At 47.4% G+C, this 25,198-nt stretch overlaps 1 protein-coding gene across 7 annotated transcripts in view; it reads left to right on the forward strand.

Annotated features, from left to right (window-relative positions):
• TTC7B (tetratricopeptide repeat domain 7B) overlaps positions 1-25,198 on the forward strand; it is a 265,869-nt gene that overhangs the window by 124,462 nt on the left and 116,209 nt on the right. For all 7 annotated transcript variants that reach the window (XM_061156423.1, XM_061156424.1, XM_061156421.1 and 4 more), the window contains exons 6-9: positions 6,073-6,151; positions 12,407-12,579; positions 19,673-19,736; positions 23,525-23,662. In XM_061156423.1, the coding sequence (XP_061012406.1) occupies positions 6,073-6,151; positions 12,407-12,579; positions 19,673-19,736; positions 23,525-23,662 (454 nt within the window). The remainder of the gene's footprint in view (positions 1-6,072; positions 6,152-12,406; positions 12,580-19,672; positions 19,737-23,524; positions 23,663-25,198) is intronic.

Genomic DNA, 25,198 nt, shown 5'->3' on the forward strand with positions numbered 1-25,198 from the left:
TGAAGGGGAAGCATTTCCAAACCTGAGAACAAAGAGAAACTGACCTGGAGACGCACTGTGTTTTGTGTTAGTCCCTCAGCCGTGTCTGACTCTCTGTGACCCCGTGGACTGTAGCCCTCCAGGCTCCTCTGTCCATGGGTGTATCCAAGCCAGAACACTGGAGTGGGTTGCCATTTCCTCCTCCAGGGCATCTTTCCTACCCAGGGATAGAGGCCAGGTCTCCCGCCTTGCAGGCAGACTCTTTACCATCTGAGCCGCCAGGGAAGCCCAGATGCATTTCTGTTTTTCTAGAGTTCTAAGTGATGACAGTGTCCAGACATGGTGAGGTGCGTCTCCTAGTGTGTAGTCACGAATGTGAAATCACGGTCGTCTGTTTCTTTCTCCGGGGGATGCACAGCTTACTAAGGGCCTCTGGGTAACTGGTCAGCTCTGTGAGGCCGTTGGGACAAGGAAAGGTGGGTACACAGTGGGCCTGTGCCCTTACGGTGGCCGCAGACACAGATACAAGTGAAAATCAGTGTGTTGAATGTTGTCCGTGCTCAAAACACGTGCGCCCTGCGGACAGCAGCGGGAGGCGGTGCTGTCTTCCCCGGAAGCGCAGGAAAGGGTCTCCAAGGCAGCCTCTGACCGGGTCTTGAAGGATGACTTAGGAGTCTTCGGTCAGAGAGCGGGGGTTCGTGGAAAGGCACCTGGGCAGCAAAGTTTCTCTGAAAGACTTTTTGTTTTAAAGCCTCAAACTCCTCTTTATGCACGCAGCCTTCTCGAGGCTGCCAGGCGGGGCACGCTGGGCGCGTTGCCCGCTGTGTCACTGCTCCTCCAACATCCACGCTGCAGACCCAGCAAGAGGCGGATTCCGTTTACTGTAACGCTTGCTGAGCTGCCTGCTGATCTGTGTGCAGTGAGAAAGGAGGGGGCAAGAAACGGAGAAAACGCGTGCCCTCGGGGCGTTGGTTCACTCAGCTCCTGGCAGCTCTGAATTTCACTCATTCAGTACATAGTTATTGAGCACTTTCTGGATGCTGGCTCTGTTGGAGGGACAAAGACCTGGGTCCTCAAGGCGCTTACGTTCTCGTCGGGGATGTGAAGACAGCCCTGGCTCCTGGTGCTTTCCCTAGCTCACCACGTACCCTCGGGGATGAGCCTGGAGCTGCCGTGTAAGGAGGTTTGGCTCTTCACAACCCCGTGGGCTGCAGCACGCCAGGCCTCCCTGTCCCTTACCATCTCCCAGAGTTTGCCCAAGTATGTTCTCTTCTTAGTCGCTCAATCGTGTCCGACTCTGCAACCCCATGTACTGTAGTCCATGGGATTCTCCAGACAAGAATACTGGAGTGGGTTGCCATGCCCTCCTCCAGGGTATCTTCCCGACCCAGGGGTCAAACCCAAGTCTTCTGTATTGCAGGCGGATTCTTTACCATCTGAGCCTCTGGGGAAGCCCTGCCCAAGTTTGGTGCTCAGTAATTATGAAATAACTTATCACTTAGGTTCAGAAACGCCAGTTGGTAAAAAAATAACGTGGAAAAAGTCAAACGATTTCTTAGCTTTAAGAGATCTACTGTGTTGACTTGTTCTAAAATTGATCTTTAAAGTTTTCAACCATAGACAAGGAGAAAAAATATTGAACCTACGCTAACAAGTAACTTTTCCCTTATGACCTAGAAATTTGACATCTTGTATGGAAAGTATTTTATTCACAGCAGAACTATGAGTTTGCATGACAATGACAGTTGATATTGAATTTAAGTGCACTGGTGACCTGGGCCAAACTCTGAGGCTAGAAGATAATTTGGAAGGACAAATTGGAAGAGGAGGGATTGTATTTTCCCACCTGGCTCCCAAGAAGTGTATGTGAAAATGTAAATGAATGTAATGTAAAATAATATATTGAGCTTGCTGTTGAGGTCGCTGTCCATCACGAGGTGAAATGATTCTCTAGTCTCCGAGCTGCTCTGAGACTTGGTTTTCCGTTTAGAGTTTGCTTCTGGAGCTCTGGCTTCCTTCCTGCATGTTTCCCCCTTCGTTTGATAGCATAGAGACAGGTGACGACAGTATTAAAGAACTGAATGTGCGGTTCGGAGTCACAGCAGAACGGGACATGAACAGACGCTGCTGTAAATTTGTACGTGAGAACGTAGATTTCAGAGACCAGCCGTCAGAAATGCTGATTTCAGGGCCCAGGAGGTCAAGAAGGGGCCGGTGCTGGCCAGTCAATGTCTAACCACCCTCACCCCCCTCCCCTGTCGTCCTCAGGGGGTCCTGCTCCTGCCCCAACCTCAGGGCACTGAGACCTGGGGCCGCGGGTGGGCCTTCCCCCGCCTGGGTTTGCCCCGGGCACGGCTGAGGACGGGGAGCTCTCCCCGCAGCTGGGGCCCCCGGCAAAGCAGGGCTGGGGCCCCGGCGACGTGGGCGGCTTTCGCCCTCCTGTCGGGCTGGTGCTCCAGGGACTCGCCGGCCCTTTCTCCTTGGTGACGGCTGAGCTGCTGGGAGCCGTCCCCTGCGGAGGCAAGCTCCCCCAGCGCAAGAAGCGAGATGCAGGAGGTGAGCCCTGAGTTCTGACTGCTCGCCAGTGCCCGCTGCTCGAATGCTGGCGAGAGTGTTTTTTTTGAGACTCGTTTTCCATAATGAATTCTGACATCATTGCACTCCCTCAGTCAGGGGTGTTGAAACGGAATAAATAACCTCATGTCAAGGGTCTATGGAAACCCTCAAACCTGGGAGAGTCCTTGGCTCTCTTTCTCTTCCTTCTGGAGTGGAGTTTCTAAGCAGTAGTTCATTCTAGCTGTTTCACGGGTGTCAACACTGTAAGAATAAACTAATAGTTTAGAGACATGAAAGCAACCCTGTAGTTTTTACTTATTTCCCTCAAATTGGGGGTATTTCATAGCCTCTAGAATGTAGTTCTTGCAAGTTAATCTTTTTCTGTTTCTTTCTATCATGATTATATTAAAAAAATTTTTTTTTCTGCTGTCATGGCAACCGTGGAAGTGACTGCTTGAATAAAATTATGTGACTATAGAAACCTGGGAGTGGTATAAGAGCTGCTGGTGGTTGGATGTCTCTGCATTTAGGACACTTTGTTCCTTTTCTGATGTTCAAGATATGTGATCTGCCCCCTCCAGCCCCTTCCTGCGGCTGCCAGCCCTGCGCTGGTCCCCGCGCTGCGGTCACTGCGGACCCTCTGTTGATGAGCACAGTTCTCTCCGGCTTCTGGAAGCGCTTGACTCTGCAGCCAAAGCTCTTCCCAGAAAAAAACGAGACAGTTTGAGAAGAGCGCGGATTTGCTCAGAGGCAGGGCGGTGCTCGGGGAGCCCCCGGCGGGGCGGCGGGGCTGCCGGTCTGCCGGTCTGGCCAGCCCGGGGGGCCGCTGTCCCCGGTGACGGGGACTTCCTGCCGCGGCCGCCGGGGGGCGCCGGCCCTGCGCGGGAGGACCGCCCGGTCTCCGCACGGCGGCTCTGCACCCCCGGCCCTCAGCCCGGGCGGCGAGCCTCGCCCCGGACACCAGGCTGCTTCTCCCGCGCCTGCGGGTTTTGCTTCGTTTTTAAACCAGTTTCTAGGAGTAGTTCATTCGCTGAGATCACTGGAACCATCAGATTTGTATTATGTACATTTGAATTTGCATATTAATCATGTAAAACAGACCTTCTTTTCTTTTTTTCCCCGAGTATTTTATTGTAAACTTTTTATTTTGTATTGGGGTGTAGCAGATTAACAACGTCGTGATGGTTTCAGGCGGACCGCGAAGGGACCCAGCCGCACGTATGCGGGTATCCATTCCCCCCAACGCCCCCTCCCGCCCAGGCTGCCGAGGAGCCTGGAGCACAGCTCCCCGTGCTCACAGCAGGCCTTGTTGGTGATCCATTTACATACAGCCGCGTGCACGTCCTTGCCCAGCTCCCCAGCCATCCCTTCCCCCGGCCTTCCTCCCGGCAACCAGAGGCTGGTTCTCTAAGAAAACAGGCCTTTCTAATGTCCCTGCTGATTTGCTTCTCCTGCAAGCGCCGTCCTGCGGTCTGAGCGCGCGTTTCCTTTGTCCGGAAGGTGAGAGCTTTGGCAGAAAGCGCCCAGCCGGCCCTCTGACTGCCTGTGACTCAGGGCGAGCCGCTTCTCTTTTGTGTCAAGGTGGACTAGGTCATGTCAGGGTCATTTCTAGCTAGAAAATTCTGTGTTTCTGTAACCTGACAAGTGTCTCCCTCTGCGAGCAGGGCCTGGGAGACGTTCCGAAGGGCCAGCTCCCACCTGGTGTCTTCCCCCTGAGTTAGAGCGTTTGGATTGAATACTGCCTACTCAACGCCTAGCTCCCCCCCTGCAAAAACAGCCGTGTAAACCTGGGTCTCCGGTGACATTGTCTCAGCGCCACCTTTACTCACAGTTTAAAACGCCATGGTTTGTTTCCGTGTGCATGTAAACACACGTGAGCTGTGTGCGCTCAGTCATGTCAGACTCTGGTAACCCCGTGGACTGTAGCCCGCCAGGCTCCTCTGTCCTGGGATTTCCCAGGCGAGAGTACTGAGGTGGGTTGATCTTTCCTTCTCCAGGGGCTCTTCCCCACCCAGGGATTGAACCTGCCTCTCCTGCACAGCAGGTGGACTCCTTCCTCCTGGGCCACTAGGGAAGCCTCTTTTTGTACACACTAGGAGTTTACTCTGGGATTCTGGACTAAAACGACACTGCTCTTCCCACCCATCCCTTTCTCAGCTGTAGCTGGTTCTTCTCCCCACCCCCCCGCCCGCCGTGTTACTTAAGAGAACGGAGCTTCAGTCCAAAGCGAATGTACTCTGTTGCCTGTGAACACAGATCCCATAAAAGCAAATGAAGGGGAAAGGAACATAGATTGCGTGTCCCAGGGCCTATTACCTAATTTTTATTCATGTCTCCTTTAGCGCTGCCTGGAGTCCTGAGCACAAGCTTTTCTTTTTATGCCACCGTAAAGCCTCTGATCTGATATCATCTGATATGTGTGGGTGAGAGGACTATGGGAGTGTTTATGTCCTGGCGCCAATAAACCATTATCTTCGAGTTCTGGGGCTGTTCTTGTGAATGAGAGCCCTGGGATGTCACGTTGATATAAGACGCGAATTAATGGCCCCGTGAGTTCTCAGAGCATACAGAACCCACGTGTAGTTTGCTTTCATCCCTTTGTGCGATTTAAAGTGTCATCTGAGGAGAGAGCCGAATACCTGGACTCTGCCGCGGCCGGCACCGGCTGACCTGCTTGGTGGCTTTTTGGAAAGACGAGATGTGTTCTAATGAGCAGGTTATAAATATCACCGGGTTATGTCATAGGAGGTGGCGGCGCTCAATGTGAAGGGACCTGCGGGGAAGTGATCCCAGCCGGCCGGGCGGGCACAGCCTCAGAGAGGGGACAGACACGTGGGGTCTGGGCGTGTGGATCAGGGGGAAGCCAGGCCTGATTTGCCCCTTCACGAAACATCCTACCCACACGGCGAGGTGCATGGCCGTATGTGAGATGCGCTGACCTTAGCCCAGGGGCTCCCACCCGCTCGGGAGGGGCTGTGACCCTCTGCCTGCCTGCTTAGGGTTGGGGTTAGGCTGGGGGCGGGCAGGGGGCTTTACTGGGCAGTGGTGTGTGTTCTCGAAGACACAGAGTGCTTGCCTGATGGAGCCCCTCATTTTCATACCTCTGTCCTTTGTCTTACCCACAAAGGAGGCAGGTCACAAGAAGCCTTTCCTGCATTACACACGTTCCTGTACCTTTATGCCACCCATTCTGGGATGAAAAGAGTTTAGCACCAGTTAACGAAGTAGGCTGAGCTACTGGGGGGTGGAAGATAGACTCGTGAAAGATATCTTGCCTTTTAAAATTTTTGCCTCAGATCTGGCTTTCTAGCATTTCTTTGCTTGAAAAACTTTGACTGTGGAAGCACCAAAGCCCATCAATCTTAAGTCAGATTTTTCAGACTTGAGCAAAGATGGACAGACACGTGCAGAGCGATGGTTCGCTTACCATCTCGCCGACAGCTTTTATGTAGACAAAATGCAGTGGAACGTGTGTATAAAATATTTAATATTAACAGACGCCAGATGGAAGCCCTGTCAAATTCTGTGTGCCCACAGGAATCTGACAAGAGGAGTCGGGAGGTTCAGAGAGCTCCTCAGAGCGGTTGAAACGAGAACAACCCAAAACCTGCGAATGGTAAGTGTGACTGCCGACTTGGTTCAGGCCTGAAGGCACTTCAAGGACCTTCTCTCTCTTTCATATTATAAATGATATATGATGTATCGTCACATATTAGGTAATATAGACGTTATACATTTTAAATTCTATCAGCGAAGCATGTCGATACACATTCATTCACCAGTTTAAAGTCATTGGAGATTAGTAGTCACAAAATTGTTCAGCCATCATTTATATTTCCATTCAGAACTTTTTCATCACCCCACAAAAACCTCCATGCCTGTTACTAGGCCGCCTCACTCTGCTCTTCCCCCAGTACGTGGTCTTTTTGTGACTGGCTCGCCCAGCGTGATGTTTTCACGGCCTACCCATCCTGTCCTCTCCGCGGTGGATGATGTTCCAGTACAGGATAGGGCACGTCTGTCTGTTCAGCCGCCAGTCCCTAGGACACTGGAGTGTGTCGGCTTGTCAGCTCTTATGAACAATGCTGCTGTGAACATCCTCATGCAGGTTCTTATGTGGATATTTGTGTTTGTTTTTCTGGGGTACATACCTAGGATTGATGTTGATAGATCCCATGGTAACTCTACGTTTGACCTCTGGAGGAATTGCCAAACTGTTTTCCAGATCGACTGCGCCATTTTACGTTCTCACCCCAAGTGACGAGTGTTCCAGTTTCTCCACGTCCTCGATAGCACTTGTTTATCATTTCTTTTCAGTGCTAGCCATCCTAAGTGGGCATGCGGTGCCATCTCACTGCGGTTCTGATTTACATTTCCCTGACGGCTGATGACGGACATCTTTTCACTCGCTTCTCGGTCACGCTCTGTTAAACCATAAGAGGTGCACCCCGTATGGCAGTTCGCACTAGGCCCTCCCGATGCCAGTGTGGTTGTGTGCTGAAGGTTCACACCGCACCCTAGACAGGGCAAAGCACATCAGATCCTAGGAGTACCTAGCTGTTCAACTATATTGACCACAAAACCCAGAAATAGAAAAGCTAGTTAAATACACTGGCTGATCAGCAGCTTGACTCACCTGTGGGCTTGAGTTCTCTCGCCTTCCTTTTAAACCTTTCACTTTCCTGTCTGGGAGGCTCATAATTACACCTCCACAGCATGCCCTTCAGAGCCAGAGTCACCGAGCGTTGGCGTTTTGTCGTCCGTGCTGCGGTCTGCCCGTTATCATGCATCCTTTACATGGCTTTTCATTTTTCTGTCCACACCACGTGGCATGTGGAATCTTAAATTCCCTGCCCAGAAACTGAACCCACGCCCTCTATAGTGTAAGCCTGGAGTCTTAACACCCTGGACCCGCAGGGAAGTCCCTCAGGAATCCTTTAAGTGCTGTGAGTGTTCAGTTGGGCGAGGCTAAGCCGCTCCCGTCATGGGAAGTGAGGCCCCGTCTTCATTTTGGCATCTCCAGAACATTAGGATGTGGACGCACGACTCACAGGTCCAGGGGGCTCAGCCATAGGCTTTCCTAGGATTACAGGGCCAAGTCTGCTCAGTCGTGTCTGACTCTTTGCGATCCCACGGACCGTGGCCCGGAGGATGGGTTGCCATTTCCTCTTCCAGGGGATCTTCCCGGCCCAGGGATTGAACCCGTGTCTCTTAAGTCTTCTGTGTCGGCAGGCAGGTTCTTTACCGCTAGTGACACCTGGGAGACCCGGAATTATTGGAGATAAGACAAGATGGGTGACTTCAGACACACACACACACACACATCACCAAAAACTCACTTGGTCTTTGATATTTATTTATGTGTTGTTATGATTTATCGGTGCCCTCAGAAGTTCAAAGAAAACATTTTTTGATCAACACAGCTCTTTAAGGGAAAAAAAATCCTGCAAAAATATGGATAAAAATTGTTGCCACATGTCTTTTCTTTCAAATTGACCTCCACCCCACATTCCATAAAACTTCCCAACTGGTCAGCATGAACAGCTTAAAAGATTTGAAAGCATAAAAGAGTACTGGCAAGTGTTCTTGTAATTGTTTTAAAAGCTCACTTAGCCAATCTTTCAAAATTCTTAAATATAGACTCTCAAAAAATACATATTTCATTAAGGAAATGAATGGCTCTTCCTCATTAAAAGATGTGTGTACATGGACTGCACTGTAGGAATCTGCCTGTTGCTTACACCAACATTATTTTTCAGAGTTAGAGAATATTTTCTATTATTGTGTAAGGTTTATGATTTTCAAATCAATGTGTTTTAACTTATAAAAATCCTTTGAGACTGGAAAAAAAAAATAAAAATAAAATTAAAAAAAAAAAAAATCCTTTGAGGTAGGATTCTGGCCAGAAATATGTTAGGAAGGAAGAGTGGTTTCTTCTTTTTTGTTCCTGAGAAACCCAGTGAAGAGACTTCTAAAGGAAGCCTGCGAGGACTGAAGCTGACCCTGGACACTTCCAGCTTTAACTCACTGGTCAGTGTTAACACGGGCTTCCCTGGGAGCTCACTCGGTGAAGTATCCATCTACAATGCAGGAGACCTGAGTTTGATCCCTAAATTGGAAAGACCCCCTGAAGAAGGAAATGGCACCCCGCTCCAGTGTCCTCGCCTGGAGAATCCCTTGGACAGAGGAGCCTGGCGGCTACAGTCCCTGGGGTCACACGGAGTTGGACACCACCGAGCGATGGACGCGTTCACATTCAACGTGAGGGGGCACTCCCCACTCAGTGTCACGCTTGAGCTGCAGGCACACCTTGGTCTTGGTTGATGGTCCGCGAGTGACCTAGATTAAACCGCTTCTAATTCCTTGAGTGCTCAACCAGAGGTGTGCATCTGATACATCGGAGGACTGAGCAAATACGCATCCCTGTGCCTGACCTCGGGAATGCCAGCCTGTGGCTGGACTCAAGAACCTGTATATTCTAGTTTCCATAAGTGACTCTTTGCCCAGCCCAACTGAAACACTTCCTGGGACATCTTCACTGGCGTCTTTTGGTTTCCACTGGACGTGAGAAAGCTTCTCTAGCTGTTGCCACTTATGAGACAAGGTTTCTTGTGTATGTGTGCGTGTGACTTTGTTTAACTTTTTATTTTATACTGGAGTATAGTCGATTAACAATGTTGTGATGGTTTCAGACAGTGAAGGACAGTGAAGGGACTCAGCCTTCCACAGACATGTATCCATTCTTCCCCAAACTCCCCTCCCATCCAGGCTGCCGCATGACACTGAGCTTATGGTAGGTCCTTGCTGGTGATCCATGTAAACACAGCAGGGTGTACATGTCCATCCCAAACTCCCTATCTCTTCCCCTCACTGGTACCCACTGGCAATCTTAAGTTCCTTCTTTAAGTTTGTGAGTTGGTTTCTGTCTTGTAAATAAGTTCATTTGTATGATTTCTTTTTAGGTTCTGCACATAAAGGATGTCATATGATTTTTCTTCTTCTCTAAGGCAGTGTTTCTTAATTGCTGTATGATTTCTTTTCGATTAGCTGATAGTTGCAAATTTATGATATCCTTATGAGATGGAAAAGTTGCTTTGTAAACTCTGGTGTGAAACTGTAGCAGAGAAGGATTTAAAAGTACATTTACAGCAACCCCATTCCTAGATATATACTCCAAATAATTGAAAGCAGGTTTTCAAACCAAAACTTGTATATGAATGTTCATAGCAGCACTCCTTACAGTAGCCAGAAGGTGGAAACAATTCAAGTGTCTACCGGCTGATGACTGAATAAACAGAATACAGTGGAATATCATTCAGCTGTAAAGAGGAATGAAGGACTGATTCATGCTGCTCCATGGATAAACCTTGAGAACATCATGCTGAGTGAGTGGAGTCAGACGCAGAAAGACCACATGTTGTACGGTTCCCTTTATATGAAATGCCCAAACTAGGCAAACTCACAGATACAGGAAGCAGACTCGTTGCTCCCAGGGTGTGGGAGGAGGGAGGATGGAGGGTGCCTTCTCAAAGGGTGTGGGCTTTCCTTGTAGGGTCAAGAGTGTTCTGGATCTAGACAGTCACCATGGTTGTACAACACTGTGAATGTGCTAAATGCCACTGGATTGTACACTTTAAAATGATGAATTTTATGTTATGTGAAGTTTATCACAGTTTAAAAACACATGCAAGGAAAAAATAGTGCATTTAATGACCAAATTTGTACAAAGAAGTTCAAATTCTTCTTCCAGACCAGCTTTCTTCCTTTCTTTCCTTTCATTTGAAATATATTTGATAGTTATCAACAATTTTAGGCATTTAAACTATAAACTATATATGTCCTGAGTATAAAACATAAAAGGTATCATAGACATTAGTGATCTTGCTGATAATTTCTCCTATTCAGTCTCCTCTGAACTTCATTTGTGCTTTCAGTGAATATAACCAACATCCTTCCTAATCGGAGGTGCATGATGAGCTGATGCCTTTAATATATGCAATCACATCAAAACCTCATTGAAAATCTCTCTCCGGAAGCTTAATATCTTGAGGGAAAATGAGGTCTGGTGTGAGCTGTCCAGCAGCGGACAAGCAGACTATCTTGAGGACAGAGACTTTTACCTTAGAATCCCTCTGTGGCAGATACATCCACAATGTGAAGTTCCTGTTCATTTTTCTCCTTTAACATTTTTTTCCCCTCAGCTAGAGCGAGTGGAGGTTATTCTTGCCAGTTGATGCTTCCAGCAAAAGTCATTAGTTTATATGACTGCAGTGAGATCAAAACGAGGCCATAATGGAAGGTTTAAGAAAATGGTCCAGGAACTGTTTAGGTGCTGAAAATCGTGTTCTTATGAGATCTTTACAGATGGCTCAGTCGGGGATGATCTGAATGCATCTAATTTCACATTTTTATAGACATTTAAAGCCAGTGGCTCTTACTTGGGAATAATGAAGAAAATTTGCCTTTACCCAGTGGCTATCAGGAACCACTAAGCTAGTGATTGGGTTGCATTTAGGTTTCCTTGTAGTGTTTTAAGAGATTTCTCACAGATGAAAGCCTCGCAAAGTTCTCTTCTGGAACATATTGATTTAAAAAGTCTTGTTCTCAGGGAAGATCGGTACCCTTTGCCTGCCTCTTCCAAAGAACACTAAAACCTTGCGGAAAACCTGCTGGCTGACGTGTTCTTTCCCTGCCTCTGGCTGAGTGTGAGGTTGCCTGGATCACCCTGCAATGCAGTCCTTCTATTTTCAGAGGGATTTTTTTTTTTTTTAATTTCTCCTCTTTGTCACTGGGAGATGATGAAGACATCAGTCAACACATTTTTCAGTAGCCGCCTTGTCTCCTGCCCCCGGTACATCGTCCACGGAGCTGCTCCGGCTTCCCGGGTGACTCTGGCAGTGAAGGGCCCACCAGTGCAGGAGACATGAGAGACGCGAGTTCGATCCCTGGGTGGGGAAGACTCCCTGGAGGAGGGCATGGCAACCCACTTCAGTCTTCTTGCCTGGAGAATCCCATGGACAGAGGAGCCTGGCGGGCCCAGTCCAGGGGGTCGCAAGGAGCCGGACAGGACGGAAGTGACGCAGGCCACACACACGCATGGTGCTGCCCTAGGCAGCAGAGAGACCGAGTTAGGGAAACACAGTGATCTGCGTCTAACCCGGGAGGACAAGACTCAGACACTTCTGAGTTTTCATAGTGGGAAAAGAGATATCTACCCAGCTCTGAGAAAATGTATTTCTGGGTCAGTACCCGTACTCCCACTGCACCCTCCTTGCCCTTGGGCCGGAAGACCCAGGATGCAGGAAGGACAGGGAGGGGCCTCAGGTGCTAAGGGCCAGGGCAGGGACACGGAGGACTTGTTCTGGCACGCCAAAGAAGGAAGACATTCTAAAAATCTGCACCGGACATCCTCTTATCATCAACAAAGAGATTTTTTTCAGGGATTACATCATCTAGGTTGAGTTCTGGCTTTCTGCCAACGTCGGGCTTTAGCAGGCACTGGTTGGACAGTGATGAAAATATTTGCAGTTCACCTATTATTTAGTTAATACAAGAGCTTTTGGAAAAGAGCTTAACTAAAAACTTCAGATCCAAAACATGTTTAGTGTTCCAGAATATAACAGAAGCAGGGCAGCATTTGAAGGGCATGAGGTTATCTGTTTTTTAAATGTTTCAAGTATCTTAGTGTATCATATTTTATTTTTTTTGTCATCAACTGGAGAATTTTCATCATAGGAGTAAAAATTTTTAACGAGTCTTCGAATAGTGATGACAAAGTGATGGCTGAAAAATATTTGCTCGATGAGCAAACGAATGAGTGAATGATCCGAAATAGATTCACGGCTGTCCCTTTGCTCCTTTGTGTCCCCAGACAATAGCCAGGCAGCTGGCGGAGATCTTGTTGCGGGGGATGTGTGAGCAGAGCTACTGGAACCCTCTGGAGGACCCGCCATGCCAGTCACCCCTGGACGATCCTCTCCGGAAAGGAGCAAACACGAAAACCTACACCCTCACCCGGAAAGCCCGCGTCTACTCAGGAGAGAAGTATGGGCACTGGCGTCCTCACGCGTAGGTTAGGGGGCGGGAGGGAGACTTCGGGCCCCCTGGGCGGCACCAGTGCAGGAGGCGCAGGACTCGCAGCGTCCACCCCTGGGTCGGGGAGACCCCCTGGAGGAGGGCCCGGCAACCCACTCCAGTGTTCTTGCTGGAGAATCCCGTGGACAGAGGAGCCTGGCCGGCTGCAGTCCACCGGGGTCACAAAGCGACGGATGTGACTGAGTGACTTAGCACACACACACACACAAGCATGCAGAGACGTTCATGGGTAGATTTTTTTCCTCCCCTGAAAGGGAACCAGACGAGCAAGTCTAATTTACGAGTTTAATAAAGATACCTCTTTACTTTTCATAACTTCAGTGAAATCCATGCACTAGTGGGGACCTTTTAAGTGGGAAAATGCTCTCATTCTTATCTAGAATAGCTTAGCTGCTATTCTCAGCCTTCACTGTTGGTCTTTGGGATTTTCATTCAGATTATTATAAGAACTTCAGCATCATACAAAGTTATTAGTAAGCCAGAGTTCACTTTTTTTTTTCCTTTTCCTCAGCAACTCCTCGATCTTTGTTTAAAATTTTGTTTTAAACCAAATTAGCTGTAAGAAGAAGGAGAATTAAGTCATTAACAAATGATTAATAATTTACAAGTGATTGAAAGGTGATGTCTCTGTAGAGTGTGTTCACTGTTTTCAGTGAAACAGTGGATCACCTCTGAGGATGATGGGGTAAGGGTGCTCCTGGCTCCATCTGGGCTTTCCCCATCGGGAAGGAGTAGGCGGGAGACAGAGTGAGACCCCGAGGCGACAGGAAGACAGGAACCTCCCCTCGGAGCCTTCCTTCCCGTCTTTGTTCCTACAAGACCGAGACACCGTGGCTTTTCAGAACCTCGCCATGAGGGAAAGAGGAACATGTACGAATAAATATGGAAACCTTCTTTAGTCACTGTGCAGTGGGAAATGGCTGACAGCCCGCAGGCTGCTGCCTCTGAGGCCCCGGGGAGCGCTAACAGAGAAGGGGACTGGAGGGTTATCGCGGGTGAGGCTTCTGAGCATCGCTCTGCAGCTTCGGGGGGCAGTGCTTCTCAGGGTAACTGCCTCTCAGTCAGTCAGTCAGTTCAGTTGCTCAGTCGTGTCTGACTCTTTGCGGCCTCATGGAGTGCAGCACGCCAGGCCTCCCTGTCCATCACCAACTCCCGGAGTTTACTCAAACTTCTGTCTGTCGAGTCGGTGATGCCATCCGACCATCTCATCCTCCATCGTCCCCTTCTCCTCCTGCCTTCAATCTTTCTCAGCATCACAGTCTTTTCCAAGGAGTCAGCTCTTCACATCAGGTGGCCAAAGTTTTGGAGTTTCAGCTTCAGCATCAGTCCTTCCAATGAACATTCAGGACTGATCTCCTTTAGGATGGACTGGTTACATCTCCTTGCAGTCCAAGGGACTCTCAGGAGTCTTCTCCAACACCACAGTTCAAAAGCATCAATTCTTTGGCACTCAGCTTTCTTCATAGTCCACCTCTCACATCCATGCATGACCACTGGAAAAACCATAGCCTTGACTAGATGGACCTTTGCTGGCAAAGTAATGTTTCTGCTTTTTAATATGCTGTCTAGGTTGGTCATAACTTTTCTTCCAAGGAGTAAGCGTCTTTTAATTTCATGACTGCAATCACCATCTGCAGTGATTCTGGAGCCCAAAAAATAAAGTCTGACACTGTTTCCACTGTTTCTCCATCTATTTGCCATGAAGTGATGGGATCAGATGCCATGATCTTAGTTTTCTGAATGTTGAGCTTTAAGCCAGCTTTTTCATTCTCCTCTTTCACTTTCATCAAGAGGCTCTTTAGTTCTTCTTCATTTTTTGCCATAAGGGTGGTATCATCTGCATATCTGAGGTTATTGATATTTCTCCCAGCAATCTTGATTCCAGCTTGTGCTTCCTCCAGCCCAGCATTTCTCATGATGTACTCTGCATAGAAGTTAAATAAGCAGGGTGACAATATACAGCCTTGATGTCCTCCTTTTCCTATCTGGAACCAGTCTGTTGTTCCATGTCCAGTTCTAACTGTTGCTTCCCGACCTGCATACAGATTTCTCAAGAGGCAGGTCAGGTGGTCTGGTATTCCCCTCTCTTTCAGAATTTTCCACAGTTTATTGTGATCCACACAGTCAAAGGCTTTGGCGTAGTCAATAAAGCAGAAATAGATGTTTTTCTGGAACTCTCTTGCTTTTTCGATGATCCAGCGGATATTGGCAATTTAATCTCTGGTTTCTCTGCCTTTTCTAAAACCAGCTTGAACATCTGGAAGTTCATGGTTCACATATTGTTGAAGCCTGGCTTGAAGAATTTTGAGCCTTACTTTGCTAGCATGTAAGATGAGTGCAATTGTGCAGTAGTTTGAGCATTCTTTGGCATTGCCTTTCTTAGGGACTGGAATGAAAACTGACCTTTTCCAGTCCAGTGGCCACTGGCCACTGCTTCTCAGTCTTCTTAAACTGACCCTGGCCTTTCTCTGTCTTGTCATCTTGTTCAATTTGCATTTTTTGTATGGATTCAGGCTAGTGAGCATTTTCTTAACTTTTTCCTGCATTCCTTACTCCTTATCTGGATTCATAGAACATCTGTTCTAGCAATTCTCAAACTCTCACTTTTAAAATGCTGACCCCTTATTATGAGCTATTTAGCAGCAGGACTGAGGTTCTTTTTTAGGTAATGTTTTTAAATCTTAAAAATAGACCCTAGATTTTTCCTCTGCTTTAGCTGCTTCATAAGTGCCCGTATATTGAGGACTCCAGCTCTTGCTTCCTCCCCCAGTCAAGTGTGACATGTGGATGAAGCTCTGTGTCTGGCTGGGTGCTATTCCAGCGTGGCCTCACCCCTTGAAGGTAGAAAAGCTCAGAGTGCCAGCCATGTCTCCCTCCTTTCTGGAACCACTCAGTCTTTGCTGTACATTAGCTTCCCCATCTGTACAAGAATTATGGAGGCAAAATATAGATCAAGTTAAATGTAGTTATTAGTTAAAGGGAAGATTCCCATACCGTGAATGGTTATTGAGACACAAGTTTCATTTCACACAAATACACACAGTCGTTTTTATTAATGTTTTGTTGAGATCTAATTCACATGCTATACAATTCACTCATTTAAAGTGTACAATGCACTTTAATATAGCTTTTAATATAGTCACATTGCTCATCACTATGGTCAAATTTAGAGTATTTTTATTACTCCCCCCCAAATAAACCTAGCACCCCTTAGCCTGCCTTCCCCCCAAACCCTTAATATGTTCACATGAATTTTAGGATCATTTTGTCTATTTCTGCAAAAAAAAAACAATAAAGGGCAACTAGGATTATGATAGGAAATGAATTTAATCTGTAGATTAATTTGAGGAGTGTTGCCATCTTGACAGGGCTTCCCAGGTGGTGGTAGTGGTAAAGAACCCGCCTGCCAATACAGGAGACCAAAAAGACATGGGTTCGATCCCTGGGTTGGGAAGATTCCCCCGGAAGAGGGCGTGGCAACCCACTCCAGTATTCTTGCCTGGAGAATCCCATGGATAGAAGAGCCTGGCAGGCTGCAGTCCATGGGGTCACAAAGAGTTGGACACGACTGAAGTGACTTAGCACACACACACACCATCCTAGCAATATTACGTCTTCATGACCATAAAATGTCTTTCCATTTATTTTTCTGTTTTTCGACAACAATTTGAAGTTTTCAAGGTATAATGTTTGCATTTCTTTTGTAAACTTATGCTAAGGGTGTTTTGGTGTGTGTCTGCTATTCTTTTCAATACTATCATAAATGGAATTGTTACTATTGCTTTCATTTTGGGGTTGTTTATTGCAAGTATATAGAAATAAAATCTATTGTCTATATTGATTGTGTATGCTGAAGTCTTGCTGAACTGATTTATTAGTTCTGATAGATTTTTAGATCCCTTGGGATTTTCTATACGCAAGATCACGTCAGCTGCACACATAGTTTTACTTCTTCCTGACATGGATGCCTTTTGTTTCATTTTCTTTCTTCCATTCTATTCTTCCTTGTAAGAAGCACTTGAGGTGGTTTGATAAGGAAATGCACATTAGATTAGATAATTAGCACAAAGTAAAGAAGGAGGCTAGAAACCACTGTTTTGTGCCAGGAAGTGGATGATGATTTTTTGAACACTAGGAGCGCCATGCATTGAGCTAAACTCCTCTGTAGGCCTCAGAGGAGAGAGTAATTATCCTGGCATCCTAAATACAGGCCTGAACCTCCTGGCAGCCAGTGCAGAGGTTTTTGGTAAGGACGAGGATGCTGTTTGAAAGATAGCGATGAGGGACATTGAAGGGTCCTGGTAACTACTTGGCAGAACCAAAGGTATGAATGAGCAGTTCTTCCATCACCTTCCTCCAGATCTAAGGCTGGAGTTTCCCAGCTTCACAGCCTGAGGCCTGGGGGCCCAGGACCTTCCCTTGACACTCTTGGGCCCTAAGAGGACAACATCACAAAAGGAGAGCCCAGCAGTTTCACTGTCCACCCTGAGCTCCACAGGGAAGAGGGACAGAACGGCCAGAAATAGGTCTAGAGAATTCATGATTGGAGGTGGGTGGCGGGGGGGGGGGGGGGGCGGGGCGGCGGGCGTTAAACTACAGTGTGCCGTTTTTCAGGTATGTCTCTTAAAACTATCCTTTCCCTCCCCTGGTCCCTGCTTCTTCCTGCTGGTCCTCAGAGCTTTGCAGCGCCCCCTGGGGACCCATCTTGCCTGCGTTGAAAAAGGTAGAGGGTAGAGGAAGTAGAATTAGGATCAGTTAATGTGCTACTTTTGGCAACCCACTCCAGTATTCTTGCCTGGAGAATCCTATGGACGGAGAAGCCTGGTGGGCTACATTCCACATGGGTCACAAAGAGTGAGTGAGTGACTTAAAAAAAAAAAAGTGCTACTTATTAGCAGCTCTGGTTAAAATAACACAACCTAGCATATAAGCAGCCTAGACGTCTCAGATGGAATTTGGGGGTTATTTTGGACTCGATTTGCTGGTGTTAAGTCACAATTAGCATGGGCTCTCTCTCTTTTCAATTAGTCTGGACAATGCAGAACTGGCTAGCTATGGGGGAAAAAAAAGCTTAATGTTACTGCTTTTTTGTGAGGTCCCAGTTGCATGTGAACATGAACTAGAATGTCAGGAACTGATGGCTGGGTGGACACACACACACACACACACACACACACACACACACACACACACACACATACACGAGCATTCTGAATTCAAAGCCTGTAGGCTCTATTTCTGAATTTAAGGGGAGAGAAGTGTTCTCTCTTTTAAAAACCCAAGTCACCTAAAGCTACCTCTTAAACGAGGTCACTGCAGATTCTAGAAGCTCGCTCCTTGCTCACAGGTGCCCCTCCCCTTTTCTAAATTTTTTAATTGAAGGATAATTGCTTTACAGAACTCTGTGGGGTTCTGCCAGACACCAACAAGAACCGGCCACAGGCACACCCGTGTCCCCTCCCTCCCGGACCCCCTCCCGCCTCCCTCCCACCCCGCCTGCAGCCCGTCACAGAGCCTGTCTGAGCTCCCTGAGTGGTACATCACGTTCACATTCTGTCTGTTTCACACGGTGCTGTACATTTCCATGTTACTCTCTCGTCACCTGCCCTTCTCCCATGTCCGAAAGTCTGTCCTGCATGTCTGTTTCTCCACTGCTGCCCTGAAGCTCACAGGCCCTTTTATAAACTCTTAATCCTGACAGAGCAATGGGAACCATCCCACAGGTGGTCTCCTTACCTCCAGGATGTTCGAGCTGTACTCTCAGTCACTGTACTTTTCGGTCTTATTCCTCATGGTCCTTTAACACAGTACAGAAGTTGCCGGCACTGCAAAAAGAAGTGCTTAGATCACAAGTATCACAAGAGCTTAGATCACAAGTGCCTAAATCACAAGAATTTAGAATCATTTGGAAAATGTTTTTTGACCATTTGGGGGCAGCAGGGGGCCTCATCCCTTCTCTTAAGTTAGATGTAATAGTATGCCTGGGAAGGTGTAAATTTAGTCTCTATTTAGTCCTCTCCAAAACATCCAGGGTTTTTTTTCTTTTCTAACTTTTTTTTAAAAGTTTTTCTTTTTTTTTTTTGGCCACGCTGTGCAGCATGCAGGGTCTTAGTTCCCCACCCGGGAACTGAACCTGTGCCCCTGCGGTAGGAGCGTGGCGTCTTAACCACCGAGCCAGCAGGGAAGTCCTTAACCCATGCATTCTTCCTGCACTCTTCTAGCATTCCACAGAAGGGCTGAGTTTGGCCCAACTTGTGCTGCAGCTCACAGTTCTACTCAAGGATTCTAGAGCTTTAGAATGGAGAAAAATGCGGAAGTCTTTTAGAATGCTCAAATCACAAAAAATAGGATATAGAGAATGGAGATCAGAGTTACATTTGGTTTATATTGTTCTCTAATCCTGAGCAACATTGAGCTTAAAAGCCTTTCCTTTTAATCCAAGATGTTGAGCCTAGCCAAATTCCATAAAATTGACTAATAAGACAGTTCTTGCATGCTACCCCAAAATTTGGCATGTGTGTTTCTGTAAGATAGCTCACTTAGCAGTATCCTAGTATCTTACAGTATCCTAGAAATTATTCAAACTCTAAAATTGCTTCCAATCTCCTATTTCATCGAAATGACAATATACAATATGCCAGCTAGCAAGTAAGACACGAGAAGAGTACCATGTAGTGAAATGTCTGCAGGTTATAGCTCATAATGGGTTTAGGAGAAAGTCTGTATTATTTAGACAATGTCAGTTTGTACTGATCAAAATTTCTGCCTCTATAATAGTCACAAATGTTATTTGGGCTTTTAACTTGGTTTCTACAGCTTTACCCTGCTACCTGCTATTAAAATGCCTAGTTAAAATGTATAAATTCCATAGATTACCATAGAAGTAAACAAATTAATTCAAGTGCCCAGATTATCCAGCATTTTTTATGGGTTCTATACTATGTAAAAATCTAGAAGCTATTAGCATTCAGTCCTGCTGTTAGTCATGTATTTTGTGTTACTTTGAAATTGCGATATATCAAAGTGAATTTTCTTTATACAGCATTTTTTGTCCTCAAGAAAATACTGAAGAAGCCCTGTTATTACTGCTGATTAGTGAATCAATGGTGAGTAGAATGTGTTTTTACATTTTTCTTTCCCCTATTCCTTTAGTCCCTGTTTTGATATGGTGACTCCATCAGGATAGTGACTCTTTTTCTTTGCAGAAACAAGAAGAGTACTTTCTGAAGGGGATACCTAGTGGGAAAAATAACTACAGTGGTTTAAAGAGAGATGTTTCTAATTCTTGGGCTGGCTAGAAATGCCCCTTGGGTTGGCCTGACGCGTGAAACTTCTCTTTCCCTTAGCAATTAGCAGGCATCTGAGTTCATTCATTTATCCACAAAGTATTGATTGAACAAGAACACAGCTGTATATGGGGAACTACAGCTAAAACGACCATCAGGGGAACCTTAAATGGGGGTGGGGGAGAAGTCCTCAAGGGTAAACCTTTATGAGCCTTCTTCATTTGCCTTGGTGGGAGGGAGAATTTGGGGGTGAAACACTGGCTGTACTGAACCTCTGGTTTCCATAGCAGCAGCCTGATGAACACGCCTTGTGTTCCACCCAGGTCCTCTCTTCAGCCCCTACCTGATCCCCAGGCATTGCACAGTCCCAGGCCAGGAGAGCCCACTCTGTTACCCAGCTCCACTGTTGGGAGGGAGTTTTTGCCAGACCATCACATTCCTTTGAAATGTTTTCTTAGTGTTTGGCCAGGAGATCGAATTTAGGTCTAGAATTTCATCGTTCATCATTTACTGGGTTTCTTCTCAGCACATCGCTAGGCGTGATGGCTCATCTTGAAGCATGCCAGAGTAATATGTGTCATAGTAGTTAATACCTTGGCACATAAATGATGTGTGCTGGGCACCTGAGCAGAACAGCAAGCCCCGGGGCTTGGAAGGTCCTTGTGTCCACCAACTCATTTAGACGAGGGACGGGAGGCCTCCTTCAGTGGTCTCCTGCTCCTTCTAGCAGATACCCTGTCTCCCTTCTGTAACTCCCAGCCTGCTGGGCAGGCAGTAGGAAAAACAAGGAGAAAAAGGAGGTGTAACTACAGCAAGAGAAGGTGGTCCCCTCCACTCTAAGCTTACAGTTTAAGTGGAGGCATGAGATATCCTCTGGGGAAGAAGACTTAGAAATGGGTGCTGAGTGAAGACGGGGCAGAAGAGGCTGGGGTTGGGCAGGGAGGGTAGCTTTCTTGCCTTAATTTAGAGCTTTGGGTTTTCTTTTTCTGTGAAATGGCCCTGAGATGTTTACAAGAGTGAGACTGCTTGAGTTACCGCATCTTTTTATTTGGAAGCCCTTTGACGTCATTGGCCCCACTTCCTCTGAAGGATACAGGTCGCCTCCATGGCTCATCTTTCCTTGACTGTCAGCTGGTGACTTCGGATGGTGTCATTTACATCCTCTCCTCTGCCTTGGCACAGTGGTGGAGGCACATATGTGCACAGGCCAGCACCCAGTGGCCTCCTGTAACTGGTATTCAGACGAGCAGATCTCACCGTGCCCCGTCGTCAGCTCTGTGGCAGGTGGGAGTGCTCACTGCCATTCCCTCCTCCTCTCTGGGCTCTTCACAACCTGGCATTTAGCTTCCTTTGGGCAAACTCAGTTAGTGACAATGTAACAGTTCTGAAAGCATGGTGACCATACACTTTCGATCTCTTGGACAATTCTGATTGAAAATATTGTGTTCTGTTGTCAGGCTGTGTGCATTCCAGTTTGGAATTTGGGAAAGCTGGCGACATCTCTAGAATGCATGCTCTCAGAGTAGATGTCTTGGGAGTGATGTCTAACCCTCCTGCTTCCTCACTGCAGTGACAGACCCTAATGATACTCAAATTTCGGATCCCTTTGAGGCAGTCAAATTCGACTCTGTCGTATTTAATTTCCAGAAAATCTCTTCAGAGGATGATGAAATCCAAATGATGACAGTAAATAAGAAGGATGAGGTTTGCCAACCAGGACGGTTATGTTCTCCCAGTAAATCATTCCATGGTTATGTAGGTAGAAATCTAAATTAAGTTGCCTTTGGAAGCCTTTTTTCATGTCCCTTGATTTTTTTTTTTTCAGTTTTTAGACAGAAAATAGATGTGCTCAATTTCAGAACCAAAATGAGAATTGCTGTGTTGTGTATGTGTGTGTGTGTGTGTGTGTCTGAGAAAATTGTATTCTCCTCTGGTCCTGGTTTTAACTTAGAAACATAAATTTGTCAATGGTCCCTCCGCCTACAAGAACTCATTTGGAGTTGAACTGTGTTCTTACCTCAAATCAAATTAGTTTTTCCAGGAGAAGGGAGTTATCAGAATTGTATTTTAGCATGATTACTACTGAGACAGCATTCTGGGCTATTTATTATTTGTAGACCTGCTTGAGATTCTGATTGTACCTTTTTAATCAAAAGGCACTGATAGGCTTTCTCTTTAAAAAGAAAAAAGGAATGTGTTTGGCATAACCTGAAATTCTTTCTTAAATGATGTTTTGTTGTGTTCCCTTCTCTCCCAGGTCGGTCACAATATGGAACATTTGGAGCAAATAAATCAAATGAGACCACTGATATCAGGCCCTGTTTCCCTCACAGCTTCTTTTGTTGGCTCCAAAGGCATTTCTAACCAGAAAAACTTACAATGAAATTTTCAAAAGCAGACTTGTTTCCATAAGCGATGACTCACTTTGTAGGAAGTGGCCTGTCTTATATATTTCTTATTTGTCTTTGACATTTAAGAGGAAGGAGTTTTAAAATGAGTAAGTACTGACAGGAGGCTACAAAAGAAAGCATCCATCTCATTAGTGAGTGAGAAGGTGTGTGCATGGCCTTTCCAAGTGTCAGGCTGGAAGGTAAATGTCGGGCTGCCTGGACCAGTGACTGGTCCCTCGAGAGCCAGTTTCGCAGGGAAAATGGAAGGGCCCTTTCTGTGTTCCTAGGGATGGATAGGTCTGGAGACTTCTGTTAATTAGAAGGGAAAAGAAGACAGGCAAAGTCTTACTTTATTGGTACTGAACTCCCTGTTAGGAAGAAAAGGAAAATGAGCTACATTTAGAGTCTCCAGTACATGTGATGTGTTTGGAGGAATTGGTGGAGTAATTGCAAAAGTAATGAAAACAAGTTGCCATGGAGAGCAGTTGATTTCTAGATAAACGAGATGAATAAGCTTGAATGCGCCTGTGGGGTTTCTGTGCTGAGCGGTGGGGGTGTGAAATAGACATGCCTCCTTGTTCTCCTGAGTCCTCTGTGCTGACATCTTTTAAAATAAAAGTTTGTTTCCTTCTTGCTTTCTCTTCTGCTTCTGTTCTGTGCTTCCCTGAACAAGGTTGAATGAGTCTTTGTCGTCTCTTCCAGTAACGCTGTCATACAGAGATTCGAACGTTGCTTGGGTGAGAGAGGAAAAGGACAACACATCTCTGTAGGACTGATGTGCCCTGATAACACCATTTGGCAATGGGAAGTGTGGGGCTGGGGATTTTCTCCTGCTCTTTCATGTAGAGGAGAAGCAGGATCCATAAGTGAGGCACAGCAGGGCTTCATCTGATGTATGATTCTGCTGCCCTCAAGCGCAGCTGTGTCCACTGCGTGACTGGCTATGAGCCTGAGCCCAGGAGAAACCACTGTGCTTTGCATCAGCTCCTAAAGCTTCCTCCAGACGCCTGCCAACATGGACAAGTGCCCTCTAGGCCTTCTGAGTCCTTCAGTGCTCTGAGGATTTTGAGTAAACGACCCCTTACTCACTCGTGCCCTTGTCCCCAGGCCCTCTGCAAGCTCTCGGGGCAGCAGGCCCTGAATGGCTTCCCTGTACAAAGTGATAACTGTGTGCACTGCCAGCTCACCATCTGCTTCTCCCTTCTGTGTTGTTTTTAGGCCAACCGGGACGCTGTGCTGAGCAGGATACCTGAGCACAAGAGCGACCGTCTCATCAGTTTACAGAGCGCATCTGTGGTCTATGATTTACTGACCATTGCTCTTGGAAGAAGAGGCCAGTATGAGATGCTGTCAGAGGTACAATCCTTGAGTCTGGGTGACTTCCAGGCAGTGGGTGGTGCTGGCGGTGTGAGTGCTGGGAGGAGCTGGGTGACCTGGTCTACACACACACACACACAGGCGGTGTGTGGGTGTGTGCACTGGGAGGAGCTGGTGGACCTGGTCTTGCCCCCACCCCCTCACTGGCAGCCATGTGCCCTCCGTCCCCTCATCTAACTTTGGTTTCCTTCTCTGCAAGATGGGAATCAGGCTGCACCATGCGGTGGTAGAATTCACTAGTGCTCACTTCCTACCGATGGTCCATAAACCCGCTGGGGGTGAGTTTGTGTGTAAGAGAAGGCAAGCGTTTCTCAGGCAGTTTCTTTTTCAGTGTGATTTCCACGCTGATCCCCATTCTCCCATCTGTGATATTAATTTCCTTGTAAAGCTGGTTTTAGTTTCTGTCAAGTATTGAGGCATAACTCCTGGCGCACTGGCGACTTCCGGCCCAGGGTGCGTCGAGTGAGCCGGGACTTCCGGCCCAGGGTGCGTCGAGTGAGCCGGGACTTCCGGCACCGGGTGCGTCGAGTGAGCCGGGACTTCCGGCACCGGGTGCGTCGAGTGAGCCGGGACTTCCGGCACAGCGTGCGTCGAGTGAGCCGGGACTTCCGGCACAGCGTGCGTCGAGTGAGCTGGTACAGGCTTCGTTCAGGGAGAGTAAACGCTGTCTTCACGTGGAGTCTTTCGCTCATTCTGAGGAGACCCCAGTTGCTTACAGATCTTGTTGCCGCCTTATTCCCTCAGCTGCTAAGAGACGTTCAGGCTGGAAGCTGGACTGTTTTACAGTTTTGGGAGAAGCTGGTTAGTCGGTGGCCATGCTTATGCGTTATTGAGGGTGCCCAGAACACCAAATCTGCCCCCCAAGAGGCTAACTCAGTCACAGGATCATTTTCTCTCTTCTTCAGTGGAGTGAAAAGAAAAGGAGGAAGGAAAAACAACTCATTTTGTTCAAATGAACCTTTCCACGGTATTTATCTTGCTTCTTCTAAATTTATACGCGTTGCAACAGCCTCTGGGCACGCGGACAGGGAATGAAATACTGTAACAGATTGGCTGACGTCGGACCGGCGCCTGGCTCACCCTGTAGCCTGCCGGTGCACCGCCACTTTAGGCAGGAGCCTCGGGGAACAGACGAGCCTGCGTGGCTCCCATCTTTTTTTAGCCTTTGGTTTGGTGACTATACAGGGCGACGGTTACTCAGGCTTCAAAAAAAAAAAAAAAAGCCCCTCGCAATCTGGCTCAGATGAAGCGATGAGTCCAGATGTTCCTGTCAAAAGGTGCACCCCCGGGGCACGTCCCAGGCTTGGGGTGGACCCAGGTTCTTCATCACCCCAGGGGCTTTGACTCCCAAGGACCCTCTCCTCCTGGCCGGCTGAGTTCTGTCCACCGCCTCCACCAAGGAGCCCATCTGCAGGGAGAGAGCCACGCAGCTCACAGCTGAGTTCTTTTAAGGTGAACTTCCCTCCTCTCCTAGACAACCAACCACTAAAAGTCTCTCGGCGTCCAAGGCTGCGT

The sequence above is a fragment of the Dama dama genome, chromosome 12 (genome assembly GCF_033118175.1).
Source record: "Dama dama isolate Ldn47 chromosome 12, ASM3311817v1, whole genome shotgun sequence".
Classification (NCBI taxonomy): domain Eukaryota; kingdom Metazoa; phylum Chordata; class Mammalia; order Artiodactyla; family Cervidae; genus Dama; species Dama dama.